The 10,870-nt window shown below is 41.2% G+C and overlaps 2 protein-coding genes across 4 annotated transcripts; one reads left to right on the forward strand and one right to left on the reverse strand.

Annotated features, from left to right (window-relative positions):
* Window positions 1-874: 874 nt before the first annotated feature.
* On the reverse strand, window positions 875-6,978 carry LOC106915760 (uncharacterized). 3 transcript variants are annotated; one of them, XM_088008367.1, is made up of 4 exons: window positions 6,821-6,978; window positions 3,342-3,970; window positions 3,122-3,223; window positions 875-2,896 (listed from the first exon to the last, which is right to left on the reverse strand). In XM_088008367.1, the coding sequence occupies exons 2-4, from the start codon at window positions 3,957-3,959 to the stop codon at window positions 1,958-1,960; spliced, it is 1,659 nt and encodes a 552-aa protein (XP_087864493.1). In that variant the 5' UTR covers window positions 3,960-3,970; window positions 6,821-6,978; the 3' UTR covers window positions 875-1,957. The 3 variants fall into 3 exon arrangements, with proteins under 3 accessions (XP_087864493.1, XP_087864491.1, XP_087864492.1); XM_088008365.1 differs by having other exon boundaries at window positions 3,122-3,235; window positions 6,821-6,977; XM_088008366.1 differs by lacking the exon at window positions 6,821-6,978 and having other exon boundaries at window positions 3,122-3,235; window positions 3,342-6,795.
* A 35-nt stretch (window positions 6,979-7,013) lies between these two features.
* Window positions 7,014-10,564, forward strand: rnps1 (RNA binding protein S1, serine-rich domain). Its single transcript, XM_014983589.2, has 7 exons — window positions 7,014-7,107; window positions 7,950-8,099; window positions 8,199-8,378; window positions 8,471-8,576; window positions 9,667-9,820; window positions 9,912-10,056; window positions 10,149-10,564. Coding segments are annotated over exons 1-7 (843 nt in total). The 5' UTR covers window positions 7,014-7,105; the 3' UTR covers window positions 10,255-10,564.
* The last annotated feature ends 306 nt before the right edge of the window (window positions 10,565-10,870 follow it).

The following is a 10,870-nucleotide window of genomic DNA, read 5'->3' on the forward strand; positions in this document are numbered from 1 at the left end:
ATGTATTTTACATAAATTGCATTACTTTCCACGTATCAAGTGTTTCTTTTTACTCACTAGTTTGTCACCACCTTCATTTCTGCGTCAACTCTGTCAGATGGACTTCTTGTTTTTTGTTTTAAATAATATTTCTTTTGTTTTTTTGAGAAGCATTTGTTTGTAAAACTGAGTAGAAATATCACTAATGTGGTCATTAAAAAAATATTTTATATTTATTTTTGTCAGACGGTGATGACAAAGTTCTGGAACAGGTCCATTAAAAATGTAAGCCTGCACCTTAGCATCTTTACATTTCCAAAACATTATTTGTCATATTTCAATACATAAGCTTGAGGAATAATTAATTTTTTTTTTTGGGTGGCGGGGGGGGGGGGGGTGAACTCATTTTGTCCCACTTCTCAAGAATCACTGTTATGTGTCGCAGCCTTTCTGTATTGAAAAATCTCCAACAGACAATACTGGCGAGTTGCATTAGCTGTACTTATGAGAAGTGCAATTGGTGTGCATATTTAGACAACTACTGAATTTTCAAACATTTCTTCAATATTATTAAGACCAGTAAAATGGGCAAATGTAGCTGGATTTTCATCTCAATATATAAATTCACTATTCTTTTGCAACTTACTGTACATGTTCCCTCGGGTTTTGCTTACTCCTGGCTCAGAGGCTGCAGCTAGTGGCCTATACTTCGGGGAAAATGTTACTTCATGGTTGTGATTCTCCTCCATCATGATATTAAGCATTAGGGTTATAAAACTGTAGCCTTGTTCTTTTAAGTTGCTTTTGGTGTGATTGCTTCTTTTTCTCCCAAGATTTCAGCAGTCAACATTCCATCCCGTTACTGGAAATTCTTTATATTATGAAATAATTACTCTTTCTGGATCAAAATCGGACTTTTATTTGTTAAACAGGTCAAAGTTATGAAAATTAACTGTTTGTGTTGGATTTCCTGTTGACACAAGACAAAAATCCAGAGATACTTAAACTCCTCCACTTGAGGCAGGGCGACCACCCTGACATGGAGAAGGCACGCTACCCTTTTCCGGCTCAAGACCATGGCCCTAGGGACACCGTCGACCGCCTTCTCCAAGTCCACAAAACACGAATGAGGGAAGAAGGGAGCGGGAGATCGACAGGTGGATTGGTGCAGCATCCACCGTGAAACGGGCGCTGTACCGGTCCGTCGTGGTGAAGAGAGAGCTGAGTCAAAAAGCGAAACTCTCGATTTACCGGTTGATCTACGTTCCTACCCTCATCTATGGTCATGAGCTTTAGGTCATGACCGAAAGAACGAGATCACGGATACAAGCGGCCGAAATGGGTTTCCTCCGCAGGGTGGCTGGGCTCTCCCTTTGAGATAGGGTGAGAAGCTCGGCCATCCGGGAGGGACTCAGAGTAGAGCCGCTGCTCCTCCACGTCGAGAGGAGCCAGTTGAGGTGGCTCGGGCATCTGGTCAGGATGCCTCCTGGACGCCTCCCTGGTGAGGTGTTCCGGGTACGCCCCACCAGGAGGAGGCCCCGGGGAAGACCCAGGACACGCTGGAGGGACTATGTCTCTAGGCTGGCCTGGGAACGCCTTGGGGTTCCCACGGAGGAGCTGGAAGAAGTGGCTGGGGAGAGGGAAGTCTGGGCCTCCCTTCTGAAGCTGCTGCCCCGCGACCCGACCCCAGATAAGCGGAAGAAAATGGATGGATGGACAAGACAAAAATCACAAAAATATACAGACTCGTGATTTGTTTTAAACTGTAGCCAAGTTAAATCAGAGGAGTTCAACAAAACTTCCAATCTGTCAAGCTATAGCTGTACGTATCGCCTGATAATGAACCTCAGAAATAAATTTATTAAAAACAGCTGCTTTTAAATTAGTAGTCCTAAAAATGTACCTTACACCACAATGCTACAGCAAATTAAAAGAAACACAAGTTTAAGGTTCTTTCGGAGGACTGAGCCTGTGTTGTCTAAGGTCCTTCCACCTTGATGCTACTGAGCGGCTGATTGTGTGGAGAGGAGTTCATGACCTGCTGGGTAGATCCGCTGCAGTCCGTGAAAGTCCTCGCAGAGAAATCTGCTGCTTTGCTCTCCGGCGTCCTGAACGACTGAGTGTGTGTGTGGTTGTACGAGGAGACATATGACTGTGTGTAGGGTGCCAGGAGGGCTTGACTGTTTTGCTGTTGATATGCAGCTGGATACGTTTGTGACTGAGAGGAAGTGTGAGTAAGAGGAAGACTGTCTGCGTTGCTACATGGTGGAAAACCATTTATGCTTGGTGGGCTCATCCCTGGAACCTTAAAGGCCTCTACGCTTTCTAATCTTTCTAAAGTGTTGTAGCCCGGCTGAGTCTGGCCACACTGAGAGAACGTCCCCTGACTAAAAGTGTACGTTTCTTGGCCAAAAGAGGTAGTGGCAGAGGCTGCTGGCAAAGACGATGGCGAGGGAGTTTTGTTGAGCCGCTGCGGGGTTCTGCTACAGAGTCCTGCTTTGGAGGAGAGTGTTTGGAGAGTGCTGAGGATCTGCTTCTGAATCTGCGTCTGCTGTGACTGCTCTCTTTCCAGGCGGCACTGCTGCTCCACCATCATCTTCACTGCCAGGCCCAGGCTGCGAACCTCAGAGCCCAGGGTCTGGATCTGGTCCTGCAAGCTGCCTCTTGCTCTGGTGTCCTGGACCGCTGATGGTGGATTTGAATTCCCCTCGCTACGAGCAGCGGCGCCTTGAGTCCTGGGGGACGGCAGACGAAGAACGGGTCCCGGGGCGGAGGATGTCAAAGGCGCTGGCGGGCGATTAGGAAGGCGAATCCCGACGCGCGGAGGAAGATGAAGGGAGCGGACGCTCATTCCTGGTCTCTGAACGGCAAAACGCCGAGGGGAACCATTATGCCCAGGTTGCTCCTCCATAACAGTCTGAAACAATAAAAGCACTATATTTAGGAGTGGCTATGGCGGAACCTTCAAAAAGGACTGTTCAGACATTTTTTTTTATTGTCACTTCTCTCTCGGATGATGTTATTGTGTGGAAGCTATTTGAACATAAACACAAGTTTTAGATTAAAAACGACAGTTAAACATAATATACAGGAGCAGGAACAGCATTGCTTTTAGGCTTTTTAACGTTTGTTGGGATCGTACCTTTTCAGTGGTCAGGTCATAGGTTTCTGGCTGCTGTGGTAGAGCGCTGCTTAAATCTGAACTTTGAACACCAGCCTGATCTCTCCTTAGCAACGCCGCCATCTGGTGGAATGACTGGTAAATGTGAAAAGTATATACTGTATATAAAAATATATTTTAGCATTTTATACAGCTTTAAAGCAATTCAGCAATTTTATAATTGAGAAAACTCTGTAGGTACCTTTGTCCTATGTGACAAAGCTCTGTCCAAAAGCCTTTTTCGAGCTGCCAAAATTGAACTGGTAGCTGGGGAAGGTGTAACTCTTCTTCTCAAAAATGCTCCAGAAGCCGCTAACGTGGAAGACAGGTTTGAACTTGTGTCTGGCCTCGTTACAGGTGGCTGGGTCGCCCTTTGCTGGCCATGCTGTGCAAGTGAAGTGACACTAACAATCTGAATGTCGTTTTCTTCCTTATTTCCACCGGACTGCTGCTCCGGCCTGCTAGCCTCCCCAGATCCAGAGGAATTTGAGGTGGTCTCTGAAGTGGTGGATGCCTGTTTGGAGAAGTCAGTTGGAGCTGCATACTCAGTGCGATGAGGCCCGTCCCTCATCAGGTTCTGAAGGTGAATGTTGCTCCACCTCTCCTGCAATGCCCCAGCTTGCGCTTGAGCTGTCTGCGCCTCCAGAGGTCTAACCCTCCCTGGTGGTCTACCCTGGAACTCCCTCAGGTACAGGTAGATGGCTTGAGCGGACACCTTGATGTTCTCCAGCTCCAGCACAGCTTTGATTTTGCGGAAACTGAGACCAGCCTTCCGCAGCTCCACCACTTTGTGTTTGGCAGCATCGTCCAGTCGGCCCATGCTTGTTCAGTCTAGATAAATCCCCAGTTCAGATGACAATCAATACAAGAGTCAGAAAATAAAATAAGTTATTAACAGTTTATGTTTTTAAAGCACACTGTTATCTTGCATTGTATTTACTGTAAGTACATCTTTAAACAACAAAAGTGCTTTTTGAAGAATAACAAGACCCATCACGTTTTTGAAGAATGCCTGTTGCTTTGGATGTTTTGTACAGTCAGTGTGTATTGGGATAAAGTGTGTAGAATTCAGTGTGTTTAAATGAGTCAGAACAGACTACTTTACTTTTGCCCTAATGTCAACAAAAACCTTTATTTCTTTACTTTGTAATTTTGAGGTAAAGATGTAATGCACCTCACAGTCTATTTTGAGCCATCATATAATTAATTGCTGAAATGATCAGAAAACAGACCAGAGTATGTCAGATGAATGTACTGCGAGCCCTCAGCATGCTGAGGTGAGCTTGATCTTTGATGGTGCTGACTGAGTGTCTGCATATGGTATCACATATCTTATTAGGGTGTAGTCACTGCTGCAACATTGTAATAAGAATTGTGTTGATTCTGCAGGACATATGTTCCTCTACAGATAATCTATCAGATTCACGTCAGGACTTTGGCTGGGCCACTCAAAATTACTAATTTTACTTCCAGTTTAAAGACATTTTGGTAAAACTTAAAGATTACTTGAAATCTAAATCAGTTATGGGTCTCATTCTTAACTGCATGCTGGCTGGCTATGGTATAATAATACATTATTGTTAAAGTTAACTACTACTAAAGTGTGGTAGGATCTTTTGAAGTATGTGTGGATAATTTTCATAATTTCATCTACTTTCTCTATTCTTATTTACATGTTTGAAATAAAACAGCTTTCCAGTACCAAAACGTTGCTGTTGTTGGACTTATTTTAGAAGGAGTGCCTGTGGCTCAGTTATCACTAGTCAAAGGCTTCGTGTAAAGGCCGTCTTTTAAGGATGTTTGATTGTTTCAATAATTTAAGGAAATCTCTGGCACTATTCGAATAGGATTCAAATAAGATGATTGTTTTGCATCTAGCCCTTCACTGTGTTATGTGCTTGCTCTGCTTTGCATATTTGATAATTATATTATATTAAACAAAGTAAAAGAAAAGTGAAACTGAACCAACGGTCATGCATGACTTTGTACTTCAACTTCTTCCTTTTTTCCAATTTGTAATCTTTACAGTAAATAGAAGAGAAGTTCAACATTAATCAGTTTCCCCCACAAAAGCACCTTTGAAACTTGTCATGCTTTATGTCTTCAGTTGAGCCATCTTAAGAAACTCTTTTCAATGACACATGTTCAACAAGATTTATTGCTCACAGAGGCAAGAATCAAACAGTGTGGGTTGAGATTTTAGTTCACTTATGAATTATGTTCTAATCTCACGCTGGTTATAATTTTTCATGGATAAATGGCCTTGTAAAAGTACTCATACTCCTTTCACATTTTCTCATACTAAAAAAAAATAACTGTGATGTACTTTACACGGCTTTCATATGTAAAGAGCAGCATAATAGTGCATAACTGTAAAGTGGAAGGAAAATTATAGGTGGAATCCTACTTTTAGTAAATATAAATCTGAAAAGTATGGCCTCAAAATATACTTAACCCCTTTCAACTGAAGCCCCCCAATAACAAAAAAAATACAGTATAATGATTTGGCTTCAGACGTAAATAGAGAATTAGAAAATAGAATGCACTTGCATGTAATTTAATCTTAATATAAATACAGCTGAGTGTATTTATATTATATTTGCTTCGTAGACTTGCTGAGATAATGTTTGGGACTGACCAATGATAAAGCTGTGGAAAATTTTTTAAGCAGGGTTAGGTTATAAAACAATATCCTAATCCCTAAGGGCACTGTTCAAAAAATATGTCTGTCCACCTAAAGTGACAAGCTGGGTTAAAGGAAAACATTAATTAGAGATGCGTGGTAATTATCGAAAAACTGCAGGGATCCACAGTTCATGTGGAATAATTTGTTAAATGGCAACTATTAGTTATGCACTAAAAATGTAGTCTTTATGGAATACAGGGAAGAAGACGGGCATTTCCAGAAAGAGGCCTTAGGAAGTTCTGTTTGCAGTCTGTTATAGACAAAGCAAATATTTGGAGGGAGGTGCCCTTGTCAGATGATGTGCACAAAAACCTGTTTTGCTGAAAACACATTTACTACTTTAACTAGTACTCCCAAATTAACATTGTCAACTTATCTTAGTTGAACCAATTAATTTAAGAAAATCTGAATGCCTATATCATTTGTGGACACTAGTGAGGAAGTCCATGCAAAAGACTAGGGTGGGTTAAATATACAGACAAAGCTACAGTCAAATGGTTTAAACCAAGCCATGCTAATGTTTCTACAGCTCAGTAAAAGTCTAGATCTAAATTCAATTAAGAACTTGTGGCAAGATTTTAAAACTCATGGTCAGATGCTGCCCGGATTGAGTTCCGCAAAGAAAAGCTAGGTTTTGTTGGCCTTAGTAAAAGCCCAGTAAAATACATTTAAATTTGAGCTTATAACATGACAATGTATATGAAACAGTTTCAAAGGTTTTAATAATCTAAATGAAAAAACAATTTGATCTTACCATCATCTTTTTTATATATCTGAATTCAGAATAATCAATCACATATTCAGAATAATAACTATGTCGCTGGCTTTGTGATAACTTGTAATAAACTCCCAACTATACACCCGTTTTATCCAATCAGCTTTACAAGTAAATGCCCCACACGGGGCTGCTTGAGAATAATCCGCATGTGCAGGAAAGTCACCTAGATTAGCTGAGCTAGCTAACAACAACAGCCAAAATAAAGTGCAGCACTCACCCTGCGGAAGCCAGTCGAAAATAAGGAAGCTCTGCTGCTTTTTCACATTTAAAAAAATGATAAAAATTATTTCATGCACACAAGTGACACGGTTTGGATATATTTCTGTCAAGCGCTCTCTCTCATACGCAAACGCGTAAACCATTCCTCGTCAAATAACGTAAAATAAACAAATGATCATAAGTGGCGCTCAAGCAACTACGCAACTTCCGCTATCGTCATCAGCCAGCGACGTCTTTCCAGGCCGCGAGTTGTTCAACTGTAGCCTCCTGGTCCGAAAAAGAAATGTAGGTTCAAGCTTTTTTTGGAATAAAAGCAATAAATATATACGTGCGTGAGATATATTTACTCAACTTTTAAGTATTTAATGCTTCACATTGTCGTAGTTTCGCTATAGGAAGAGCTGTGCGGAAGGTTAACGGACGCAGCTGGTTTTCAGGAGGGGGAGAATGAAATTCAATGGCGGCCTGTTTTGTCCGAGAGCCGAGCTTTTTCATGAATACACAGAACTGTGTATTAATGTTCTGGCTGTGTTCCTAACATTATTATTCTAGTATATTTGTGCTGTATAATGAAAATGTTTAAAATTAATCAACCATTTGTGTTTTTGATTTTGATAGACTGTATATATAGAAGCAAATATAACCGCAGTAATTTGAACTCAAAAATAAAAACAGCCAAACAAGCAGGTAAAAATGAATAAAATCTTTATGAGTATGGTGTTTACCCAGCAGAATTATTTACTGCGACGTTGTGGACTATTAATAAGGAATAAAATTGGGATTTTTTTTTGTTTTATATAAATTTTAATCGGTCTTCAGCTTATCTTTTCTGCACAAGCTAATTTCTTTGCATCTTGAAGTTCATATGTTGTTGGGTTTTCGGCCACTTATTGTACAAAGAAGCCAGATGTACACATTATCCTATTAAATGAGCTATCTCACTTTAACACGAAATAAACTGAAAGATTTATTAACAATATTTATGCTTTTTAAGGCTGGTATAGACAAAATTCATCAAGAATGTGATGTGGTTAGATCTTACATGCAGATTTCTTTCTGTTTGTTTTTTCCAAGAGCATGACACAAGCATAACTTGTGTATTGTTTAATGTGTTTCTTTGAATTTAGGGCTCCATCACCCACAAAGCGGAAGGAGGATGAGAAAACCAAAGATAGAGGTAAAGAAAAGACTGGTACCAAGGATGGAGACAAGGAGAGGGGGAGGGAGAAAGTGAGGAAGCGCCGTAGTGCTTCCTCTGGCAGCAGCAGCAGCAGCAGGTTTGCATTCTGATGCATTTTTCTAGAGTATTTTGTGTGTTCTAGATGCCCGAGCAAGATATTTTGAGTAGAATAATTGTGTTTCTGCTTCTGCTCCAGATCGAGCTCATCGTCCAGCAGCAGCTCGGGTTCCAGCTCAGGTTCCTCAAGTGGCTCCAGCTCTTCTGGCTCCAGCCGCACCGGATCCTCAAGCTCTCGTTCCTCCTCCTCCTCCAGCTCCTCAGGCTCCCCAAGCCCCAGTCGCAGGCGCCATGACAACCGTCGCCGCTCACGCTCACCGTAAGGGTTTCCTTAAAATCTTTTCTACAAATTGATGTTTCATAATTAGGCTTTACTGAAGAGGTCTAACTTACCACTTAACGTTTTTGTAGCTCTAAAACACAGAAGAGGGGAGATGATAAAGACAGAAGAAAGCGAAGCCCCACCCCAAAACCAACCAAGGTTCACTTAGGAAGGCTCACCAGGAATGTGACCAAGGTTAGTGGAAAGAGTCCAAGCTGACCTGGAATGTTTTCCCTCTGGAATGCTACTTTGCTTTGATGTATTTTTCACATAAATTATGTCTGCTAATGCTGAAATGGTCTTTCTATTACGTGCTTATTGCTGTTTCAGCATCTTTGTTTTGGAGATCTAGATCTCCTTTCACTGCAACAGTCCTAAATGTGACTGAAGATGATAACGTCTAACAATACAGCATTGATCTCTGATTTAAACAAAAACTATCTCCTCCGATTTCAACATTCTAGATATCGTGGGACAGAAGGAAAGTGTTCCATTTGTAAAATAAAAAGCAGCAAGTTTCTATGGCAAAATGTTTTGAGTGGTTTTGTCACTGCGAATATACATCACTACTTATAAATTCATAAAGTCACTCTGAACTTTATGAAAGGTCTAACTGTAACAAACCTATCTGATCACTATGACAACAGAGAAGAAAGCTCTGTTTGCGATTATAGCCGAGTGCTCTAGAGCCAGAACTTTGTAATTGTTTAACTGTGGCTACACCCTGAAAGTTACTAAGTCAGAAAAAAAGTGTAACCTTTACAGATTTTAACATTTACGTAACACGAACACTGAGATATGTTGGTGTTGAACTAAACTAAAACAAATAAAATGCAAGGAACTATGCTGGAGTTTTTCTTTCGGTTACCAGGGTAGTTTTCTTATTTCTCTGTTTGAAACGCATTCTGTACTTCATTGAACCAGCAACACTCCTGCAGAAGGAATGACCCAGTCAGTCCTCAGCGGATGTAGTATTCGTACATTAATTGTGCATTTTGAACATCACTTTAGAAACAAACAGAGCTGATGGCCAGGATAAAATAAAACGTAAAGTTCTGAGGTAACAATACTCTTGGTTTGATGGTCAGGACATGCCTTTAGTTTCTAAAAGAACAAAAAAGAAAGACAGACTGGACCTGATATTTAAAAAGAATGTCATGAGGACAAATTCACGCATAATCTGTTGGGCTAAAGTAGAGTTATACAAAAATTATAGACATGATATGTTATCCTTCTGCTTATGATCTAGTAAATCCATTGATGATGATGCTTCTCTGGTTAACAGGATCACATCCAGGAAATCTTTTCTACTTACGGGAAAATAAAGATGATAGACATGCCTGCGGATAGGCTCCACCCACACCTGCCCAAAGGCTACGCCTATGTGGAGTTTGAGACTGCCGAAGAGGCTGCGAAGGCCCTTAAGCACATGGACGGAGGTTGGTGTTCGTTTCGGTGCCCGTTAGTTACCCTAAGCACGTGGCTGTGTCTGTGTTCACTGAATAAATATCTTTGTTTTTAAACGTTTAGGTCAGATTGACGGACAGGAAATCAGTGCAGCTGCTGTGCTGACTCAGCGGGTTCGTCTCCCACCTCGCAGACTGTCTCCTCCTCCTCGGCGAATGCCCCCACCACCACCAATGTGGCGTCGCAGCCCCCCACGCATGAGGAGAAGGTACCCATTAGTGTTCCATATAATTTTGTTCATTTATTTTCACTAGCATCATATTTTCATGAGGTTGCTCCTGCTTACTCTTGTCCTCTCAGGTCTCGCTCCCCGAGAAGGCGGTCCCCTGTACGCCGCCGCTCTCGCTCCAGATCCCCCGGTCGCAGGCGCCACCGCTCTCGCTCCAGCTCCAACTCCTCCAGATAAATGGTTGTTTTTCCTTCAGAGATCACATGGTTTCATAGATTCTGACACCAGATCAGCTGCAACTCTTACCTTCTTGATGACTTCAACAGGATTTAAATCAGATTTTTTTGTAGCCATCTGTATACATGGTAAAAGCGGAGGTGCTTTTGTCATATTTTGGGCTAAGATTACTCTGAAAAGTTGGCTCTCTTTTTATGTTGTCTCCACAGACATCTACCAATGTTTTGTTTGAAATGTGACGTATTTTTACCTTGTATTGAGTTTTTAGACATTGTGAAAAATAAAAGTCCAGAACTGTCCACATCCCCAATGGCTTCTTTTCTTGATCTTTTTTTTGCTGCGCACCCACTTAGTACTTGGGACAGGATTTCTGCTCAGTCTTAAAAACGTAAGGATTGGAAAAATCGTGCTCCATTTTCTGCAAAATAACTATCAAACATCAAATGAAAACTTCATTGGGAAAAAAAAAACTTTAGTGCACAAAGCATTCATTTGGTATTTATGAAATCAATTTGCAGACCTACAACATCCAGGATTGAAATACAGAAAGCCCAACATGCTCACAAGCTCTTCAGTGGCATTATTCCATGTCAGAAAGACATTCAGAAAGCTTATG

This window comes from Poecilia mexicana, unplaced genomic scaffold (assembly GCF_051168715.1).
Source record: "Poecilia mexicana isolate PSO_F unplaced genomic scaffold, ASM5116871v1 scaffold_8, whole genome shotgun sequence".
NCBI classification, from domain to species: Eukaryota; Metazoa; Chordata; class Actinopteri; order Cyprinodontiformes; family Poeciliidae; genus Poecilia; species Poecilia mexicana.

What these genes read in the sequence shown, in the direction of transcription:
- LOC106915760 (XM_088008365.1), bottom strand. Translation starts at nt 3,959, where the DNA reads ATGGGCCGACTGGACGATGCTGCCAAACACAAAGTGGTGGAGCTGCGG. An exon ending in CTTTGTCACATAGGACAAAG is followed by an intron (nt 3,236 to 3,341) that starts GTACCTACAGAG and finishes CACATTTACCAG; the next exon opens with TCATTCCACCAGATGGCGGC. An exon ending in ATGACCTGACCACTGAAAAG is followed by an intron (nt 2,897 to 3,121) that starts GTACGATCCCAA and finishes TTATTGTTTCAG; the next exon opens with ACTGTTATGGAGGAGCAACC.
- rnps1 (XM_014983589.2), top strand. An exon ending in TCACCAGGAATGTGACCAAG is followed by an intron (nt 8,577 to 9,666) that starts GTTAGTGGAAAG and finishes TCTGGTTAACAG; the next exon opens with GATCACATCCAGGAAATCTT. An exon ending in CCCCCACGCATGAGGAGAAG is followed by an intron (nt 10,057 to 10,148) that starts GTACCCATTAGT and finishes TTGTCCTCTCAG; the next exon opens with GTCTCGCTCCCCGAGAAGGC.